Genomic DNA, 21,903 nt, shown 5'->3' with positions numbered 1-21,903 from the left:
GCATTCAAGAAGGCTTCATTTGACTTCAGCGATAAAAAGCATTGAGTATTCTGTAAATAGTCACAATATCTGATTGTGGAACTCGTCGAATCATAGATGTTAACTTACTCTTTTGATACAATCAGTATCTGAACAGCGGTGCAGGCGGTACTGGCATGGCATTTGTTCATGAGCGTCATCTCTCGGAGCTCCCCGCGGTGCACGGCTGGTGGGGAAATGACACCAGAACCAAATTCGAAATGAGGAGAGGTACGTTTTATACGCAGCAGCGAACGCACAATCATAAAAAAAATGACTAAGTATTATAGAAAACAATTGATTATTCTCTGGAAAAAAAGAAAAGACAAGAAAATGCATGGCCAATCAACGGAGGTGACCGTCGTTGAAAATTTGTGAGTAAACAAAAAAACACATACTCATTCTGTATTTAGGAAAATGTATAGACGGCTCATAAACGTATCATCAATATATTCTCTTATGAATTGGTCATTTATTGTAACATCCTCGATTGGAATGAATAATTCCGCAGAATTTGAGCCCGTTCCGTACTCGGCTGACAGTTATAAGCTGTCGAACTGTCCGCCTCTTTTGATAGCCCCCATCATGGCTTCACTGGATCTATTTAGCCGCGCCGGCGATGAAGCTCGTTACCGAAAACAACGCATCATTACAGGTAATAATATCTAGCAATATTAGATGTGTTTGTTCCTAGCGGCCGATGATGTGCTCTGCGAAATTGACTTACCTTCTCCGTCAAGGCATAATTAAATCGATATAAAGAATATCGTATCAATAATGACTCGTTCATTTTCAAACTTAATTTACATATCGTAAAGTTAATTAACGTAGAACATAGGAAGTGAGTCGTCTTGTCTATATATTTAAGGATTTTCTTCTAAATGGGGAAAACTTTGGCGGGCTAACTGTCCCCCTGTTCGTATAGTAGGCGAAAACCAGAATCAAACGCCAGATTTGTCACAATAAACAACAGTGCGTCGGAGTTCGTGTGAAAATGATCTATTATTATCTAGTCTTTCCTCACTGGACAAGCCTTCACCGACCTTTTTGACCAAGATCAACGGTTTACGCTATTGACAATCTTCATGCAGTCAGGCAAACTAGAAGTTACTTAACTAAGTTTAGATTCGAATAGCTATTTTTGACACAACCAGCCTTTATTTTGATAAATCAATGAGACAAACGGCCGTTTTAGAGAAACTAGTGCCAATTGTCAATGGGGACGTCTTGAGACTTTTTACACGTTTAGAAGCTGTGAGCCATTTTCAGACCTTTTGGACGAACCTTTTGGACCTCCGACTTCATGATTAGCCAAAAGCTTGATCCCGCTGAATTTTTCTGTAGGCGAAATGTCTGAGCAATACTTCAGCGAGCATTGCTCGCCAGTATCGTTTGACACGCATTTACTATTTTTTGCGGATTAAAGAAAAAAATATTTTTTAATTAATTAGTTAATGGTTAAATCTACGAATTGAAGCTGCGGCCGCAATAGACGGTCGTTACATTGGACGAACACAACCGTTACTACTTCTTATAGACGCAAGAAAATTTATTAACATATATACGTTTGTTTTGGACACAGCCTTAGAAACAAACAGCCGAAAAACATCTGAATTTAGACCAGACATTCTGTATATATATATTCAAATCTCAAAAAAGTATTGACCGTTTCAATCAAAACCAAATTAAAGCAGGTACTTTTTATGTCTTATAAAAAAAAAAAAAAAACAATTAAATTCAATACGCGTTGTTTTGATCGATGATTTCGTGCCATTTCTCTGGTGACACCATAATCTTATTACTGTAGAACTTTTGCGATTTATAGGAGAAAAATTGTGACAAATGATACATCACTAAGGGATTCCTATAGAAACTGAAACAGACGAGAGTATAAAACATCAACTATGTGACAAATGTAAAAGAAAATTCATGTGGGCTCTCTCAATTTTTACCGGTTAGATAAATTCCTACTCGCTAATGCTGTTCTTCAATGGCTTGTTGTTACTGTCTGATATTAGAGGTCTGAATTAATCGTTTTGCCTAGCGATAGCAATTCAAATGCACGATATTTTTTAAGTCCCATCAAATACATAGCATCTTGCGCGGCGCTGGTCCGATTGTGGCTTATAGATTTTCCCAATTGTACATTATTGTCGTATGTGATCAATTTTCAAATCAATCGGCGATCAATCACTCTAGTTCCGTTTTTATGAAGCTTCACAGATAAATTTACGATCGAGCAAATCACTCAGTTCCTGTGTACTCAAATATCGAACTTCACTGCTGGATGTTTAATTCGCTCAACTGTCGTGGTAATTTCACGAATTAGTTTCGTAATACAGGGAGCATCTTTCGTATCGAAATTCGTAGAACGGAAGCGATGGAATCACAAGTAGGCAGTTTTTTCTCACTAACGTACGTTCACCAATTTGTATGGACGACACTGTAGTAACTTTTACAAGTTTTGTGTCGTCTAGGCACAATTAATTTTTGCAGCAATCTTTAAGGTACTCTATCTTAAGTTTAAGCGAAGGGATCTTAGCACGTTTATTACTTCCAGATCATGACCCTCAAACGCCATCGATGTCGATCTGGCACGACTCATGTCACCCGGCTTCAGTGGGAAAATGATCAATACTTTTCGGTAGCTCAATAGAATTTCATAAATCAACCTTAATTCTTGTTCGATTTTGCGTTTAGGCTATCTTGAATACCTTTTAGACTCAATGATTTCGTCAGGAATACCTCTACAACAAATCACTCCTCGATGTCTACGTCGAAGAGGTTCAATGATTTGTGTCAAGCTCAACTCGAATCCGGTTGATCTACACAAGAAACTTAAAGAACGAGGTGTCATTGTGAGTAATATTACAGCTTATTCAATAACTATACCTTTGCGGTAAACGCTTATTAAGTAGCAATAGTAGTAGCATATTAGATGGCTACCTATGAAAAAGCGAATTGTATGTAAGGATATAACCTATATAAAATTTGCACGGCTTTTGTTAACTCGAATCATCTTCTCAAGCAGTGCGACGTTCGAAAACCGGGAGTGCTCCGCGTGACACCGTGCCCGCTATATAACTCATTTCGCGATGTGTGGCAGTTTGCCCAGACACTTAAACAAGCTACTACAACCTGATTAACAGTGATGCAGGAGAGACGTCTGGGGAAGGCCATACGCAGAAAAAATTCGAAACGCAGAATTACCTATGGACAAGGATAAATACGACGAAAAGTAATTCACTGCCACCTAAAGTCTGATATTTTCAAAATTTCCCCATTTGCCTTAAATTCTCCATTGCCAATTAGACGGACAAAGTGTATGCAAACCAAATCTTATCTTATGAATCTGTTTTTGATCTGCTTATGTCAAAGTGTATAGGTGACGAAACAAAACTTTAAAAATATATTGTACTACAAAATTGGGTATATATACAATGACAAACGAAGGGTACTGAATAGTGTTTCCAGCGCGAACTATTAGTCGGCGAAAGATTTACCGATTTTCTTTTGAGCCATACGCAATAAAGATTATACAGTGTTAATATACTACTACGTTGACGGTTCGCTCTTGTGTGCACTCATCGTAAGGTAATGCTCTAGTGAAAACGTCTAGCTTTGCAGCTATTCAATAAAGTGTTTGCGTTACTCCAAACCCATGCAACCCTACATCTAAATAGGTCCGTTTACATACATGTTCCTCTAGAACAACACTTTTATACCAGCAATTACGAATTAACTCGTACCGTCGTCGACACGGCCTTCCTTCCAAACTAAACTTATTTACTTAATTAGTAACCGTTCGTTCGGAGCTTCAATAAACTACAACTGACTTTAATTCATTGTTTTTTTTTTTTATAACAATTTTTCCTATTCATAGCTAACGTTTTCCTTCCATTCGCAAGAAAAACAAAATGCTCTTGACGTAGGCGGTCTCGGAGAAGGAAAAAAAAAGTCAATACGAAGTTATCCTTCTTCTCTCGTGGTATTGTTCTGCTGCGATCGCGAACTATAGAATGCTGGTTAACTCTCTAATAATATAAAGAACTGAATCTTGCTGCTCCAAATGATTTTACTAAACGGCGTCCGTGACCAGATTGCTTTAGTAGTACTTCCTGCAGTGCGGTTCGAATCTGCCGGTTGCAGGTAACATTTTGCACAGCTCTTTATAGAAACAAGCTGTTTATCTGTTCTTTACAAGGGTTCATTCCTTTCGGCGGCTTGAAGGTGAAATTCTTGTCGAATTTACGTCTACTAGGCGCTGCGGTCTCCACGGCAACGCCGGATTTTGCTAGAAACAATTTCCCATCATGTTGTATCATTTTCCGCTTTTTTTTTTTACCAATTCATTAAGCAGTCCTATATTCCCACTTAGTCTTCTTTGGTCGACATTGGCGACTATCACTAACTCAGTCTTCTATTTTACGCCACAAGTTCTCATAGTGGTTGCATTATGATCGGCAACGACGTTGAGCTTACGTATAATACAGCGTGAGAGTTTTTGTGCAGTATGAATTCACAGGAAAACTTTTGGACAAGCACATGTGCTTTCGGATAATTTCTCGAAGGACCGATGTGCATATTGTTTTTCCGACGGGCAGCCGTATGTCAACAGTATCAAATAGAAAACACCGTTTCAGAATGTCCTGTTCTCTTGTCCTATGTCGAGCTCAATTACGCGTATGATCTCCCTTTGTGAGTTGCCTTTTTGCCGGTTTTCGCCGGCGAGACAATGTACAGTCTGTTTGACTTTTGTTTTAAGCCGGTCATCTATCATGGCGACCTTGACGTGTGCTTATCGCAGGACTTCTCTGTGAATACATTTAATAACTCTTCCCTTATTCGATGTGTATATATTTAATCTCTTTCAACTGTTTGTTTCCTTTTTGCTTTTTTATATTTGAAACGGTACGATGGCTATGCGTAAATGATTTGTACTGGATTGCACGGAGCCCCCGGTAACTCAAAACATGCGCCAAATTCTTAGTTTCTCACGAAATATCATCGAGATAATTATAGTATGCTTATTTAGCGCTTAAAGAATTAACCAACAAGTGAAAAATCGCAAAAACATGTTTTTACTCGAAAAAAAAAAAAAACAACGAGCTCTTGAGTAAATTTTCATCAACCAGTTTAGAAATCCATGACAGCAACCCAGAATATATATATACGACGGAGATCCAGTAGCTGATATTACTAGCCCCAAGTGCTTACCTGATTTAAAAACGGCATCTTTTATTGAAGTAATGCACTACTCTCGACTCTAGCTCTCGCCTACTAAATATACAGGCTTGTGATGTAGCCCAGGTTCGAAACTAATCACAGATACGTAGCGTTGCTTCGTGCTGATGGCCAGCCGTCTGAAACGATACTTAATAGACGAACGGAATGTAATGATTGAAACATTTATTTATTTCGCTCACACATGAAACTTTACAAGTTATGTTACTTGAGCTCCTTACCTTTGGTACTGTCAGCAATGTTCCCTATGTAGGCGAGTCTTCGAACAACGAATGAACTGTTCGGTATAAAGTGAAAAGCCTGCCCCTAGAAGACCTCTCTAGGGCTGATCTTGTTGAACCTACCCGGGATTTCTCTAACGTACCTATGAAATAGCATGCTAACTATATAAGCAGTACCCATTGGCCTTTGTCAAATTCGCGCTACTTTTTTTTATTCAGAAACAATGTCTGCCTATCTTTGGTTCTCTTGTAACGATATTTTTTTCAAGGTTGTTAGTTAAAAGTTGCATACCTGTGCATCGTTGCTATGGCAACACAGTGAATGAGATGCACACAGCACGCTACCTTTTTTGTCTCTGTGATTGACCTTAATTTAATGTCGGTATCGCAAGTTTGATATGCCCGTTTTTGAAGCCGATGTCAGGGTTAACATTTGTCACGCGAACAAAACGATGGCAGAAAAGCTTATCGATATGCGCAAAATGTCGGGAACTCGGTCTAGCTTTAAGATTTTTCAAAAACTCTCGTGGAAGCCTCTATCAGCCTATAAATAAGGCAGATAATAATAGCATTATCCAGTGTTTTTTTTGTTTTCGGTTAACAATTGAGTGAAGGCCATACAAATACAATTATTGTGAGAATCGTGTGGTAACTACGCTTCAGGCCAATTATTGCTAAACCTTGGCCAATCAAAGCAAAAACGTTCAAATTAAATTACGAGGGAAATATCGCCGTTATATTTTTTCATGGGTATACAGATGGACGGCTATATACGGTAGATTACTTTTTCTTACCTTTAGATAAGTCAACATCAATCTGGTTTATGTAGGCTAGGCGACGTTCGCCAGTGAATACCGCAAGGATAGGAGTATCGACCGCGTCAGATACCCGTGCATCTGCCTACTGCAACCTAACGTTTTAACGGGTACAACATGACAAGCTGTCTCTGAGTCGGTGTTGGCGTCACGCGAGCATGCACAGGCGCTAGGATCGGACGTTTGAAATAGTATTGCCTTTGAGGTACTCTGTAAAATAGCAGGTTTCGGTTCTACCACTTTGTCCTTAACAGGTCTTCGGGTTGCAATCAGTATTGATCGTGGTCGTTCCGAAATCCAGAACGTGTGCTAGAAAATGACATAAGACAGTTTGTTCTTGAGCAGAAAAACAGGCAACAAAGTCAACACAAGTTGACCCCATCGTATACACGTAAGGATAGAAAAAGCAAACTGATGTTGGTGTCCAATAAGCAAAAGTTTGTGAGAATGATAGAACCTAGTATACAAAGCTCTTTTCTCAATGGAAACAAAAAGAGCTGATATTGCTTGGAGCATTAAAAGCTGAAATTTATGAGAAAAATGATTTTGCAAAAAATTTTATTCGATTTATTCGTTTAGCTGGGGAATGATCGCCCTATCATCAAAGATTTTTCGTTGCCCTCGGATTCAAACTCGAGTTGTCCGACTAGTTGGCAAGGATGTCACTTATGCGCTAATTCACGCAGGCTAAATGGAAAAGGAAAAACAAATGGTAAACGCTAATGAGCCACGTAGGGTGGAGAAAGAGAAAAATGGAAATTAATAATAGTTTAATCAATTTAAAAAAATAGAAAAAGATATGATGGAAAGGGAGAAAAGGTGCCAAATTGATGGCAAAATGTCTTGTATCTCTGTCTTTAAAAACGATGGAATTTACGACAAAAAGTGTGAAAAAAAAAGAGGGAGTTAAAAATCGAGGCGCTTCTGATGACGGAATCATATGTGTTGTTATAGGGTATTAGCTTAAAATGTTCTCTGATTTTCATAGCAAAGATCCCTGAAATCCGGCCCGGTCTATATCTCAATTAGGTTTAACCAAAGGGTTCTACTACATAATGTTCGTTGATGGTGACATTTCTCAGCCTAATTGAGTAGTTTCGTTTTTCAATGCTTACTGTTTGACGATGGGTATTTACCGCACAGCTTCTGCATACGGTACCTTCTCCGACACTTAACTATAGGAGGAGACTAACAGATATCAACATTTTCTTGACCTAAATTAATTGTTCAAGTGGTTCACTTTCTGGTTAAAAATTTCAGACGTAATTTTCAATAAGATCTATTGAAAAATTTCATGATGAGCAAATGTTACAAATGCTTAATGGTATATAAGAGTTTGCCACAAATTTATCAGTGCCGAAATTGCACAATGCAATACAACGTCCGAGAGACATTAACGAATGGTACCGTTTTCGAAACATAGACACTAGTTTTTTTCCTTATTTTTCCTCAATTTAGTACGTATTCCGTCCGACAGAAACCTTAATGCTAAGTAAAAGAGGTCTCGTTCGTTGTCTTCTAAAATCGATAGTATTTGAGTTATTGGAAAATGTCTGTCGGTTTCGAGTTTTTGAAGTATGCTCGCTCAAAATTTGGACTATAACTAATAAACGATGAGAAATACAGATGGATACCCATTTTGACTATTTGGCTATCAACTAGGTTCCCCTGCAGCCTTGCTTATGGTTTTCCTTTTCTAAGTTTTCATTTGTTGATAATTAAAGTTTGCATACAGCGTTAAAATAAGAATGAGACATAGAATAGTTACTTCTTCTTTTTAAAATTGTACTTGGACTTGGGCCTTCAAAAATGGATATGTCTGGTAAAAGAAAAATTGGTTTGCGATACCGACTTCTTGCCGATGGCAGCGATCTGCGAAAGTAACGTAGGACGTTTGTTCCGCTTTTGGTGGGGACTCTATGCCATTCATTACATTTGTTCCCTTTAAGAGTGGCTTACGTCGATTCTTATTGAACTCGAAAAATCGACGACAGTACATACACTCTTTACATCGAAAGCGTCATTCCTAATAGTACTGCCACCTATAGAACACTTGCCACAGGTAGCTTGAGCTGTTTCGGTGCCTTCCTAACCTAGGCTAAGAATAAATATTGCATACCAAAAGTGCTGCTTCCTTTGATCTGGAATCCGAGTTCAAGGTAACGTTTCGCCACGCGAATAGAAAGAACTATGGCCGGAGTTCTTGCGTAACAACAGAAGCAGCTGTCAAACTCTAGTGCGGTTTGAGAAGTGGAATATCCACGGGCGGAACTATAAGAAGAGTGCTCAGCTACGCAACATGGGCAAAAATGCCCAAGACTTTATCCTTATTATATTACTAGACGTCAAGAACGCTCTGAACATAATAAACCGGAAAATCATAACGGAGGCGCTGGAGCATTAAGGCCGCCGAATACTATCGTCATATCTAAGAAGTAGGTAACTATGTGGGGAAGGACAGCATTAGTGAGTTACTGCTGGGTCCCGCAGAGTCCGCTTCTTGGGCCGACATTGTAAAATCTAGTCTATGAAAATACGGGAAAAAGGGGTTCTATCTGGAGGTCGTAATGTATACAGAACTCATTGGCTCGACGCGTATAAAATACGCGCCTGCAAAGGTCCATCGGGCTCTGATCTCGAAAAAATTCCGCCAAAAGTTGGAGAAACTGAGGAACACATTAGAAGGCTGTTTGCAGCCATAGCGGAATTCGCGACGCGTCACGCCTGCCTTGTGTTGGTGGACAGAGCCCCGGCGACGCAGGACAGATACATTCGGTTATCGGTCATAAGAACAATTGCCATGCGGAATTACAAGAATGACACAATGGAATCTACTAGCACGAATGAGCGGAAAGAGCACTATGTGAGGAATGGGATCTTATCTCAACAAGAAGGTCTGTGGTAAACAAATAAAGCAAAGACTGAATCGGCCAGTGGTGTCTTAGTCAGCGTCTTTGTTCACTCAGGCATTCAGATACACGGGCTGAGTGGACTAAAACACTGATCCCAAACTTGGCGGAGTAATATGCTAAAGCCTTCAAAGGGGTATTGTCACACCTAACCCAAATTCCCTCTGCATGTGGGCCACTTGAAACATATTTGGTACGGATTATGGAAACGTCTGTCGATGCTTATGTTCTATACAGCTCCGGAAACATGGACGATGGGACGCAAACCATCGAGAAATGCCGCCCTTTAAAGGTGGCTCAAGGAGACGCTGCGCACGTGAGGTTATCGCAAGCTCTTCATAGCATCTGAACAAACGAGACCTATTAAAGGAGTCACACGTTGAAGTAACGCAGGTCTTCCGATATCTTCGCTTTTTAGAAGGCTAGAAAAAGCCTTTAATCAGGTTAGGATTATAAAGTTTAGTGGCTATTGCCGTAGCGAGCTTAGGCTTTCGCACGGCGTATTTTCATATATTCACCTGCGTCTTGAAAAAGCAGTAACGTTCGAAATTTAGTGTGAACAGAGCCTAAGTATAAGACGTATTAGAATAGGATGCACATAACCAAAGCCCCGTCTGCACAATGATTAACTATAAAAACAAGTTTAATTTTGAAGGCAAACAGCGTTGGCCAAGGCAATAGCCAATATGCAGCTGGTTAGAAAAAATATAAAAACTTGCACTTGAGGAGAATAAATAATGTGAGTGGATTTATACCGCTGTTAAAAAAAATTTTAATTAGTAGTATCCAGTTAATAGGCTAGCAGCCAATGTATATTCCATGCATATAATGTATTTTTTCTTGTACATGGAAAATAACCGTAACATTACCAATAATAAACAGCAGACAACAAGTCTAGAACGATCCTACATACAAAACTAAGTCGTACATGCTATTTCTCTATCGTATGCATTGATAAAAAGACCTCTACTTTATTAGTCACATAACAGAATAGGTACATTTTATAGATAAGGCAAATTATTCACGCAGCCCCTGTAATTTACTGCCTAATTCACAGCAATTGCGTATTGCCGTCTTAGGTATAATGAACGAAACTGGATTATCATTAGTTCATCTAGAAGTGTTTATAATAGTCTTTCTTTATTGACCCCGATTTGTGTGTGATTCACGACGGTAAATTTCACTATCCTATGGTACTTTTTAATAACGTTCTTTTTATTGCTGCTTTGGCAGCTACGTTTAAGTTGCTCTTATCGAATGAATTCTAACATTGAACAGGGTAAATTTTGCTAGTTTCGACAGCGATTATCATCCACGCTTTCGATAAACTTCTTTACTTAATAACATAAATCAATTATAAGAAAAAATACAGCGGTATTGTGACTTGTTGTACAGACCGACAATAATAAGTGTTCTGTCGATGAAAGCGATTCACGAACCTGACATCAAAGATATACATTTGTGCCTTCATTGTTCCATTGTTTGTAAATATGAAAATCTTTCTTTCAGGAGCTATAACAGCAGTTCCTGCGTTTTCCTTTAATGGCCCAGCTTCCGATCTCCGTTAGATTAGGGCATCGTTTACTGGTCACTATAGGAGTTTGTCCGGTAACAGGGATCATCATGAGTAGTGATTGTCGCCCGTAGAAATTGCATCGTGCTTCACGCTATGGCGTTTTGGAATTCGTCGACTCGTCTAAAACTAATTAAACGGGGCATCTTGTTAGCAACTGTTCGGAAAAAAGCTTTCGAGGATGGCCCCTGCGCGAGCTAATTCGGATGATGCCATTAGGTTGGTAATTGGAACAGACATTGTCTGGTGATATCCTTTACATTTGACGAAGAAAAAGAGCCTGCTTTTTTTTGTCTCGGTGGCAACTGAATCCATCGAGTTGTTTAGGTGTATTATTCAGCCGCTTCTGCACCATGGGTGTCACTCTACTACATGATGTAGGCGTATGTAAGAATATAATAAATCGATCTATCTTGAGAGTAGCGTGTAAAAGCAGAAAAAAGGACCATGTTATTATCTCAAGCAACCAAATAGTGGGGACACCTTTTATGATAAATGATTGATCTATTATTGCGTCAGTGGCTTGACGCCATACCAAATAAAAGGGTGTTAGGATACAAATATGATCAAATAATGTATTTCAGCGACTAATGATTTGTTTTTGTTTGGTTTAACATCTATATATTTAACAATGTAACTACTTTGGCTTAGTTAAATTAGGTGAAATAGCGAGTCAACAATGAAACAGGTGGGACGCGGTATATGCTTGTGTCAAGCCGCTTATTCCACCTGTTGCCAATAATCAAGGTCGCTCTCAACAGGTCTAGATAAACCGACGGCGGTCGGCTTTTGCGTTGCGAAGAATTAGTTTGTATAGTGATATGGTGTCGCTACACAAAACCATTATACGGTACGCGTGTATATTTAAGTTTGGAGCAGGCGTGTACTAGGTAGGTCATTTTGATTGCTGTTGAATACGTTGGTATGCTACGACACCAAAAGGATGACCTAGTCCGAAGCTGGAAAGCTGCTCGAGAGGCCTATAGCTATGAAAAGACGCTTCTGCATAGCAGTTAGTTAGATATTGCGGACGTCGGATTTCCCGTTATTTCATTGTCGAGGAAGTTGGGCTTTATGCCATATGATACAATCGTTTGGAGATATGGCGCCCGTAGTTTAGAGAACCCTAGATACATTCAGCAGGATGCAAAAAAAGCGTCGTTTGTGGGACTGGTGCAGGACGCGGTGTCTCCAGTGGCTCAGCTATACTGAATTATTATAGGCAAATTAAGCAATGCAGCTGATCTTACGATATCCGGAAGACTGAAAACACTTAAATATTAAGCTATTTGCTTACGTTCCAATATAATAGTTTTTTCGACCACAGAACAATAAGTTCTATAGAGATCGCATGCACTGAACGCCTTAGCCTAAATCTGTTTGATTTATTAATGATAATAATAATAATAGTAATAAGACGTTTACTGCAAAGTCACGTGTACAACGCACAAAAATACATCGATCTGCCAGATTTACCTTATTTGAACAACTTGCTTATCTTCATGACATGTTCGCCTCTTGAGTCTACTGTCAATAATTCTCGCCATGGCCTCTTCTTCTGAGATAACCCTGACATCACTGCGTCGATGGAAAACAGCTGACAGAACAACTGTGAATATGTCTATCGCTCAGCTAAAGAACCTTGCTTACTAATTATTTACCATGTAATGTCCATAATTGTATAATATACCCGACTTAGCTTCTAAACCTTTCTTTTGCTTCTGATGTTGAGCAGGGAGAAAATGATAGACAGGTGTTCTACGAACAGAAGTAGGCGCGAGCTTTACGAGCTTCTCGTCGTTGCTCTGCTCAGGCATTTTTTTGTAGGCCAAAGCCGACCTGACAGCGGTTTGCAACTCATAGTTAAAGCTTTAGAGGAAAGAAGGCAGAGATGAAGAGCTGCCTTGTAGAAAATAGCCTTGACGGCGAGGGCAGGGCGAGTACGAGCTGGCGGGTCTCTAGCGGATCTAACACGATAGCAGCGGACATCGATACGAGCCACTGTTCAGTCTCAACCATCTCAGGCATCGTCGCGACTCCGCGAGGTAAGTAAAAAGTGACTTTCAGTGAAGGAACAGCTGAGAGCTTCTTTTTCCAGAAATTTTCAATGACCTAATTAATGATTATATAGGGTAACAAGTGCTTTGTGACGTTCCAGCGATTGTTTATATAATTTCAGCTCTACGGATCTTACCTTGGATAATATAGACATTGTCTAGGCTAGAGGCAGAAGTGAGCTTTGGACTAGGGTAGCACAGAGCACGCGTCCGTCTCCCAGCCATATACTACGGAAATCTCTTACTAAACAAAGAATATCAATGTACCCAATTACTACCGAATACATTTTTACCATTTTCTTTCGAAGTGCAATTGAATTATTGCAATAGTATGCTCAGGGACCGTTGGATTTTACCGAGTAGCGGGGATCTGCACTTGACAGTGGTCGTCGAACAAGGATAGCTCATACTTGTGTGCATTATTATAGTATAATGCACTGCGTACACAGTGATTGTCTTTTCAAGTACCTGCTGTGAATGGACAAGCATTGTGTGTGAGAGCTGAGGCAAGCATCGTTGTGCTTGAATGAAAACGGTGTCTATCGCTTCACGTATTTTGATTCTAGCAGCCTAAATATCATGCAAGGTTATGCTGCTGGCCCAGAAGCACGAAACAAACGTCATACGCTGAAACATAAGAAGCTCTATGCCAGTCTTCATAAGCAGCTAGTAGGAAGTTTTACCGGTATATAAGCACGGTAAGGCTACTTCTCGAGGCTTTTGAACCGTCTACAGCTTTGATGTCCTCCCGCTGTAATATAATATTTAGAACAAAAACCGCATAAATCAAATACAATTTTAAAATCAAGCACTAATAAATGTTATAGTACGTCCGAATCACTCGATCTCGTCAAGTGACGAAATCAACGAGTTGAACATTTGTCGACCACGCGGCAGACGGCTATAGTGAAAAGTATAGGTTTTTTGTCCTTCGCAAACGCCCATGCTTCATTGTGATGATAAACTTTTTTTTTATTAACCTGGCAATCTCCGGTCAAAAGCTGAACGGCCCTATTACCAACTTAATGTGAAGAGGGTTTTTTTGTGTTGGTGAATCAGCGCGTCATTTTGATAGCCCCGCCAGTATGGTGGTGCGGCAAAGGGCAACGTACATGAATAACTTTAAGCTAATTGCATAGTCTAAAGTGATTTTTTGCCTTCCTGGCAGAATGCCCTGCCTTCAAGTTGACGGTGGTGCACGCGACATTCTCTATGACGCCTATTGGAACACGCCTATAGATCTATTATCCTCTGGCATTCTTCCTCTCTACTATCAAGGCCGTCGACATGAACGACTGTTTCACGTTTTCACTACGAGAATACTCATAGAATGGGCCGATTATACAATAAATAAGGTAAATAAGGAGTTTAACAAATATTCATCTTACTGTCGACTGGCTTAACGACGTCACCCATAAAACTGGGCGGAACTAAGGCCCATTGAGAGCATTAAGTATGCATAAGGTGCACAAATTATCTACTTAACTCCGACTATTAGCCCGGACTCGATGTCGGGGTAACGTTAATTATCCTTGAGTTGGGACTTGGCCGATGTGATACATTCGAATGTTGTACACATTAAGCGATATTACATTCAATACTCTCGATTCAACACTCGAGTGCTCGATTTGTTTCGACAACTTGCCTGCAATACCCGCGGTCATAGCTTCAAAGAGTGCTATTTTATTGTATGCTAATTATAGCGGCAAATTGGGTGAAATGCCACCAGTAAGGGAAAATGGTGTATCAGCGTGATAGATAACAACGTAGACAATCATAGGTCTTATTATACTTTGACACTGATTCATTATATACCAGTTATGTTTCGCATGAACCTATGTATAGGCGTGCGTAGCCCAAGAAGCTAGAAAATGCAATGGCGTTCTCTTATCGAGCCACGGTCTTTTTGGGAAAAAAAAAGGTAATTCTTAGATTACCCGATAGCGCAACTGCCCAGAAGAGCCTAGAGGATTGAAAAATGTAATTCATAAAAAACACGCTTAGATGATATTAGTTGATGCAATATATACGATATCCATTAGGCCATGCTTATTGTGCATTGGGTCGTTTCAATTGAAGAAAAAGAAACAGTACTAGCATAATTTCTGTGTTTCGAGTCTTACGTTAGATATCGCCGCCGAGCACTCCGTCAGACAAGTGGGTCCCGCCACGAGGCACAATGTGTCTACACCGGGGATCGAACACAACGAGTCCATAAGCGTGCAAATACGTCGTTGATTAAGCTGTCACGGGTACATACTGATAAACCATTTTTCATACTGTTGAAAAGCTTCACAAAAACAGCCAACCGTTCTAAGATAAGCACCACGTAAAAATATGAAATGTATTTAACTGCCGAAATCCGAATCATCCTTTCATTTACTACTAAATGTCATATTAGAACTACAGATTCAGTGAATTTGATATAAATAGGGCGAGTCGCTTGCAGTAATCGAGTTAATAGCTCAACGATTTTGAAGTTGTCGAAATTCTCTTATTAAGTCGCAACGGCGTTTCGGAGACGTGCGACCGTCTTCCAAGTTCACCGTGGGTGCTAGTAAACCCTCCTATGGGCTAGCTCATTCGTTGTCTGTGGGACCCGTTGGGCTAGAACCCGCGCACCGTTCAAAAGAGCGCCCAGTTAGAAGCAAAACTGCCATGGATAGCCCACTCTGCCGTACATTTTGGTGGCCGGTCAGCATGCCACACGGACGAATGCTGCTTGTCTACAGGCCTATAAACCGAGTATGCTAAGTTGGTGTAACGTTCTTTGCCGAGGGCTGAACAGCCGGAATGAGGACGACCGCATACTGTGTCGATGTTATGTCAGTGACGACCCCGTTAGCCTGATTGCGCTTTGCTTAGATCTACCGGCTGCTACAAAAGGTAATGGACCCGACGCATTAGCAGACTTGCGTGGCGCTCCCAAGCAGACGGAGTTTGGGTTTCCCTTTAAAATTAATATTCTCGCAAGAAGAGACATTAGCGAAGTCAACGCACTCGAACTATTCTCTCTCACGCGGCCGGATTGAAGCTGTCGTAGCAACATCATTGGCTATTGCAGAGTCGTACTTTCCTATCGTTCAGTTTGTCCGAGCGAAATTAGATCGCGACTGTCGGCAGGCTGCAAGGCATCTGTGTCGTGCTAACGAAGGCCCACATAAATGCCCCTTTCGGGCAAATGGACGATAGTGTGTCGAGTAGTTAATGTACTGAAAAAAAAAACAAATGGACAAACTGCATATACACATGCGCAGTTGAATATACATGATCATAAATCGTTACAAAAAGCTGGGCTTTATGTTTAACGAAGTTTAAACATTACACGATACTGCATCTGATTCCATTCTTATTTCGAAATTTCTATTAAGCATGATTGTCTAATGAACACTTTGTCTTAGCGTGGAACATCGAACGGCAAGAGGATTAGCTGGTAATTATAAATACATTTAAAAGAATGCATCTGAGCTTAACCTCAAGCTGAACGACCTTAACATTAAGTATATTTACGTTGATATTTATAATGTAGCGTAATTGTCTAGCTTGTTTGTTTTATGTATAAACTTGCGCTGGACACCGATATTACGCACGAAGATCAGCTGCCATTCGTCGACTACGATCAAGATGGAGCCTTCTACCCATGCGCAATGCTTAGCTACGTAGATAAACATACTAGAAACCACTCATCTCTAAAAAGAAAATGAGAATTCGCAATCAACAATATGAAAATTACCGTTATCCACAAACGTTCCCTATTTATTACCACGGATCTACTGTTAAAGAAATCCTGTAACGAACAAATTGCTAAGGCCACCAGGCCACTGTAAAACGGCCGTTGTTTGTATTATCAAGTAAACAATCAGAAATGCTTAAGAATAATAATAATAGCCTCTCATGCAGCAGTTGAGCCTGTGCAAGGCCAATGCCTTATTGCAATAATGATGGTACAATGCCTTGAATTAGGTGCCACAGGCTCGAGCGTAGTATAGAGAAATGCAGAACTCTAAGGCCTGCACGAAATCTTCTTAGCCCTAACAAGGGTCCGTTGGCTGGTCGGCTTGTTTGCAGGATAGCCAGTTAGACAGGTCAATATCATTCGATCTGTTACCGAACCCCCTACAAAGTACGGGCAGCAGCGGAGCTAATGCAATAACACGCCCTCACCTGCTTTGAACTACCCTTGCAGTGCAATAGAAAATAAGCAAGAAACACTTCCATTGTGCCAGGGAGAGCCCCTTCAGAATCCCTTTCTCAGCTCAGTCTACTCATTAAGCGATTAAAGACATAACTCTATTTATCAACGTGGGCAATATGTCTTGACGTACGCTGGCGGGCCACCGTCGCCGCCGCCGCCGCTGCCTTGCAATGAAATTTTTAGGCCATTACAGACACTGCCTCACAGGACGCACCTTCCGATGACGTCTGCCAAAGGGACCATTCTTTTCAGAATGAGAATACAATAACAAAAGCCTGTGCCTAAGTCTATTTGCACCAGTGAATCATAATACGACCGTGGTCCCCGCGAACGCAAATATCTCACTGCAAATACCGCTAGCCTACTCGTTGTTACAATTCTGGCAAGGCAATATAAACCTAGCGCTACCTAACATATCTATTCCATAAAAGATATGTAACAAGATGCGTATAGGTCACTAGACCTTAAAAAAAGGGGTTGCATCGCGGTCATACAAGTACACTAAGGGGCTCAGCGACTCATCGTTTTATTCCTTTGAGTTACTTCGAGACAAAGATACAAGCCAAACTGAAACGAGCAAAAAGGAATCCATGCCAATTTAGCGTGCCATGTTAGATTCATGTACCGAAGGTGAAATGTTGCATATGGTGGAGTGTATATGACAACCTGATCTTTACAAGCATATTCGGATGGATAATACCTAAACGCGGTATATTCAATCCGCCGGAATGCCGCTAAATTGTTGGCCTTTCTGTTCCATGAAGTCTATCCATGGACAACTTGATAGTACGAGCTGGCATTCGCGAATCGAGATCGAGGGCGTTGTTCGATGCAGATCTATTACTAGCCAGACCATTGTGGGTTGGCTGTTACACGTATTCAGCTGTTGAGTATCTGTCGGTACATGTCGGTAAATAGTCCATGTGTAGCAACCTGTTGATATATATTTGGCAATTGCAAATTGAGAAATATAGGAGAAACAAAAAATGTCACAAAATTAAAATCTGACAAACTGGTTCTTTATGCGGAGATCGTTTTATTTCTTAACCACTAGCAAATATGTACGGCAATATGATCATTCAGAAGAGGTTCGCTTCAGACGAAAACCTATTGTAATTTAAAAAAAAATTGACGTGGAAAATTTCTGTCCGTGAAGTGGCCCGTCTACACGGAGTACATCTATAATACAAGAGATCGACTGAATCTGTAAATTAATCAATCACCTGTTTTCTATGAACATAAATCCGCTCACAAACAATGATAATAACGGTTGAGTCGAATGAGACCCTTTGGCATTGAGTCTGGCTAGTGGTGGATCAAATTAGCGTTCAACGTAGATGTTTTTAATGCGATAAGTAGGTAAAAATGTACAATATCTTCTTTTCCCAGTGTCATATTGATTTACAACAGAATTTCGCATAGCTCCACCATTGTAGAACCTGTCCCGTGTCAATCATTTTAATCATTCAGCTAACAAATTCACAGGTCCGGTATTTGGTGATGTTATTTCTGACGTGAACATAGCGGATACATTTTTTTTCTTGTCTGATAGATGACCAACGCGTCAGACATCCATTCTACGGGTTATCATGCTTCCAACGTACACGTTCCTATATATGTACAATGTATTAGAGAAGCACGGACTTGGAAATATGCGAAAGTATTGACGGCTTGTTTTCTACCTTTCAGGTGCCAAAGATGTCATACAGCAGGCCACGCTTCGTGCCGCGTACCTATCATCGCAATTATTTAATAGGCAGTTCCCTGTATACAGACGCCATCATTGATCTGAACGTGCGCCGCGGAAGACCAATGTATTACTCATCGTCGACGTTACCTACCTCACCCTATACATACTCAGATAGGTATAGATCGTTTATTTAATTACGCTTTACCATTTCTCTCGTGGGACAAATCTTTAGTTACTCTAATGGTTATGTTGTGGATCAATGCTCTATATACTGTACATAGATGCTGTAGTATTTGGTCAAATAAAACACGAGTTTATTTTTACTTGAGAAATATACTGAGCTAAAAATTCAGTCAGGCTGTAGTAAGTCGGGTATTATTTCTTTCCCAATGAATAGTTGAATAAATTTAATTAGCAACTACTTTCGCCTTATTCTAAGCGTTATTGAATAAGTTCGACGACAAGACTAACTTTGCATATTTGCGACGGAACCAACGAGTACTTTCGAAGTATATAAATTGATGAGGAAATCCAAAATAAGTTACACGTTAAATCGCTAATGTTTTTTTTGCACATTTTTGGACAGATTCAACGCGTCACGACGCGGCATTAGGTTGCACGACGACGACGTCTATCAAAAGACCACATCTCGACTAGCAACTCGAGATAAGCTGAGGCATCATGAAGATATGCATAAGGCCTTTACCGGATGGTACGTAGAGGCAGTACTCACTTGAGGCATGCGTCTAGCAATCAGCATGTAAACCATTGTATACTGGCCACAACAGCTAGCATTGCGAAAGATTCTCTCAGACGCGGAGAATGCTCAGGCCCTCTGACTTAATTGTTTTGAAGTATTTTTATAGCCTGATACTTTTACTCGACGTTACAATACCTTGTTCGTCACGACCGTCCAATTAAACGCTTTGGTTTCTAAGACAAGATATCACTTTTAGCTATTTGGCAAGATCTTGCGCCACTGTTCCGGTTTACAAGTCCTTTACCGTATAGGCGAAGGAATTACCTAGACTTTTCGAGCTTCACTTTTGAGCTAAATGTCGAGAAAGGGGTGTTATCTGTTCTTGTAATTATTGCTTTGAATGTACAGAGTGGGAATGGCCGTCACCTTACACTGTAGCTGGAGTTTCTAACATTAAACAAAACTATGATTCCGCCATAAGCATCTTCGGTTCGACGCAAGGAAAGTACCGCCCTACCCGCCGACGTCTGCCAAACGGAATGCTATCTACCTTCTCTTCCATAAGGCCAACCTTCCTCTACCTCTGACTATTACTAAAAGGACCCTATTCTTATGTCATGTTTTCTCCGTTGCTTGATCGCCTTCAGGCACTCACCGAGCTATATGCCCCTCTACTCGATTCAAGGTTATGACCCAGCGAGGGTTCCATTCCAACGACGGATGTACCTTATTGAGCCAATTCAACTCCACTCCCAGCATGCCGCGCACGGGCGCTTCATGGAAAACCGACGGGTTAGTGTTATCATTAGTTAATAGGATCAGACAATGGCTTGGGAGTAGCATGACGCCTATATGTTTCACAGATCGTATGCTCAGGGAATAGATGCATGTTTGTGTTTGGGAAGCTTTTCCAGTTCATTTATCAGTCGAATCATTGACTGCGTCAGTTTGCTTGCAGAAATCACAACAACGTCTACCCGCAGGTCGCAATGTTATTAGTTGTCTGTCACAAATAAATTTTTCGTTGATTGAAGATTTCCGGCTATAACTAACCATAACCAGTCTTACTAAAGGGAGTAACGTACTGATAATACTGCATATGCAGGCATAATAATATACATGAGTATAGTGTCACTGGTTCTAAACGTAGTGAGGGTCATAATGTCAATACTAGATTTGTTTAGTCATGCATCTTGTAACTGTGTATATCTATGAATTGTTTTTTTTTTTTTTTTTTTTTTTATATATCTATAGTCAACGTTAGTTTCTTTATAAAAGACAGTGCGATTTGGGTGCTTAGTGCCAAACAAATACCAAAAAAAAAAGACGTTAATGCTTATTGATAACGAAGTACTACGTTTGCATATAACGTAAAGGTATCGCTGTTCGAGTTAACGCATCGACGCTAATATGAGACACGACGTGGAGCCCAAAGAGTTTTCATTATATTACTGTAGAATAAATCGGGGTTTATTTAAATTATGACGGTTAAATACCTATATACATACACGCATGTTTGGAAACACGTTTGCAACGTTTTGATTCAGCGTAAATATATCCTGATGCCCGCAGTTAGAAGTGTAAAAATTCTTAGTCGACTGAATTTTTATGTGGAACTGTCATTGTCGACAGGCCGTTATAGTCACCAGCTCGGCGCTTACTAATTCAAAAGTAAAAATCTTGATCTTGTACACGCCATACAATGTTAACCATCTGCCCTGATACTCGACTCGTTGTCACCGACCAACGGCGCAATCGGGATGTACGCGTACGTGGAATGGACAGCTCCGTTTTATGCACGAGCTCTGGGAGCAGGAGCGTGACGAGGAGAGGCGATCGCGAATTCGTTCGTTCTACAACAAGAGCGGAGCGCCTCCTCAAATCCCGCACCATCGACTTTTCTCTCGACCTCCTGCGGTCTACCAGTTATTCTATTAGGTGAGGAGCCAGACAAACCTGTATTTTTGACAGGGTACAGATATATTTATTGACATATTGATTGGAGCATTGGCGCTCAGTTAAAAGGTTACAACGAAAGAATCGTCTGCTCCACAATCAGCACCAGATACGCCGGGACCTGCCGGACACAGGCCAAAGTGCCCTGGTTACGAAAAACTGGATTGATCGAATTAAAACCAGCTGTATACACAGATCTGCCGATGTGCGCAGCAGGAGCTACATCTAAGCGATCACCGAAGATTTGCATTTGGTGCTTGTAGAGAGCACTCGTATGTTTGATATACATGCTGCGATTCATAGACAATTCGACTGAAAGCAATCGATGAGTCAATGGTATACGATGGACAATCTGGTTTCAGGTAGACGGGATTCAGGCGCAGTTTGAACAGTGGCATCTACAGTACCATGTCCAGTACCTACCATAGCATAGATAGGAAATCCGCACGAGGACGAAATTTGACGATGTAGCTCTACGATGAATAAACAGCCTACCAAGCACTTTCTTATATTTGGCCTACCTCA

General features: G+C 40.5%; 2 protein-coding genes and 1 long non-coding RNA gene across 12 annotated transcripts in view; 2 read left to right on the top strand and 1 right to left on the bottom strand.

The window, feature by feature from the left end:
• The window catches only part of LOC111259783 (uncharacterized), an 18,177-nt gene extending 14,318 nt beyond the window's left edge, over positions 1 to 3,859 (top strand). For 2 of the 4 annotated variants that reach the window (XM_022832006.2, XM_022832004.2), the window contains 4 exons: positions 126 to 249; positions 530 to 673; positions 2,719 to 2,876; positions 3,050 to 3,859. In XM_022832006.2, coding sequence (XP_022687741.1) covers positions 126 to 249; positions 530 to 673; positions 2,719 to 2,876; positions 3,050 to 3,160 — 537 coding nt within the window. In that variant the 3' untranslated portion in view covers positions 3,161 to 3,859. Of the gene's footprint in view, positions 1 to 125; positions 250 to 529; positions 674 to 2,233; positions 2,411 to 2,718; positions 2,877 to 3,049 lie in introns of those variants that run through there. The other 2 variants (XR_015310737.1, XM_022832007.2) reach the window with 2 other exon arrangements.
• The window catches only part of LOC111259786 (uncharacterized), a 16,265-nt gene extending 517 nt beyond the window's left edge, over positions 1 to 15,748 (bottom strand). The window contains exons 1-4 of one of the 5 annotated variants that reach the window (XR_015310738.1): positions 14,961 to 15,748; positions 6,278 to 6,607; positions 5,236 to 5,381; positions 109 to 205 (exon numbers count right to left, since the gene is read on the bottom strand). This is a non-coding gene — a long non-coding RNA (uncharacterized LOC111259786). Of the gene's footprint in view, positions 1 to 108; positions 206 to 5,235; positions 5,393 to 6,277; positions 6,608 to 10,646; positions 12,059 to 12,256; positions 12,627 to 14,960 lie in introns of those variants that run through there. The other 4 variants (XR_002679848.2, XR_002679849.2, XR_002679847.2 and 1 more) reach the window with 4 other exon arrangements.
• On the top strand, positions 12,697 to 21,903 carry LOC111259785 (uncharacterized). 3 transcript variants are annotated; one of them, XM_022832011.2, is made up of 6 exons: positions 12,697 to 12,825; positions 18,722 to 18,897; positions 19,309 to 19,434; positions 20,070 to 20,214; positions 21,208 to 21,360; positions 21,745 to 21,903. In XM_022832011.2, exons 2-5 carry the CDS (start codon positions 18,731 to 18,733, stop codon positions 21,358 to 21,360), a joined length of 591 nt encoding a protein of 196 aa, XP_022687746.1. In that variant the 5' UTR covers positions 12,697 to 12,825; positions 18,722 to 18,730; the 3' UTR covers positions 21,745 to 21,903. The 3 variants fall into 3 exon arrangements, with proteins under 3 accessions (XP_022687746.1, XP_022687745.1, XP_022687747.1); XM_022832010.2 differs by having other exon boundaries at positions 21,741 to 21,903; XM_022832012.2 differs by lacking the exon at positions 21,208 to 21,360 and having other exon boundaries at positions 21,741 to 21,903.

The sequence above is a fragment of the Varroa jacobsoni genome, unplaced genomic scaffold, assembly GCF_002532875.2.
Source record: "Varroa jacobsoni isolate VJ856 unplaced genomic scaffold, vjacob_1.0 scaffold_367, whole genome shotgun sequence".
Lineage (NCBI taxonomy): Eukaryota > Metazoa > Arthropoda > Arachnida > Mesostigmata > Varroidae > Varroa > Varroa jacobsoni.
The sequence above is the reverse complement of the archived record's forward strand: the minus strand, read 5'-3'. Positions and strand labels throughout refer to the sequence as shown.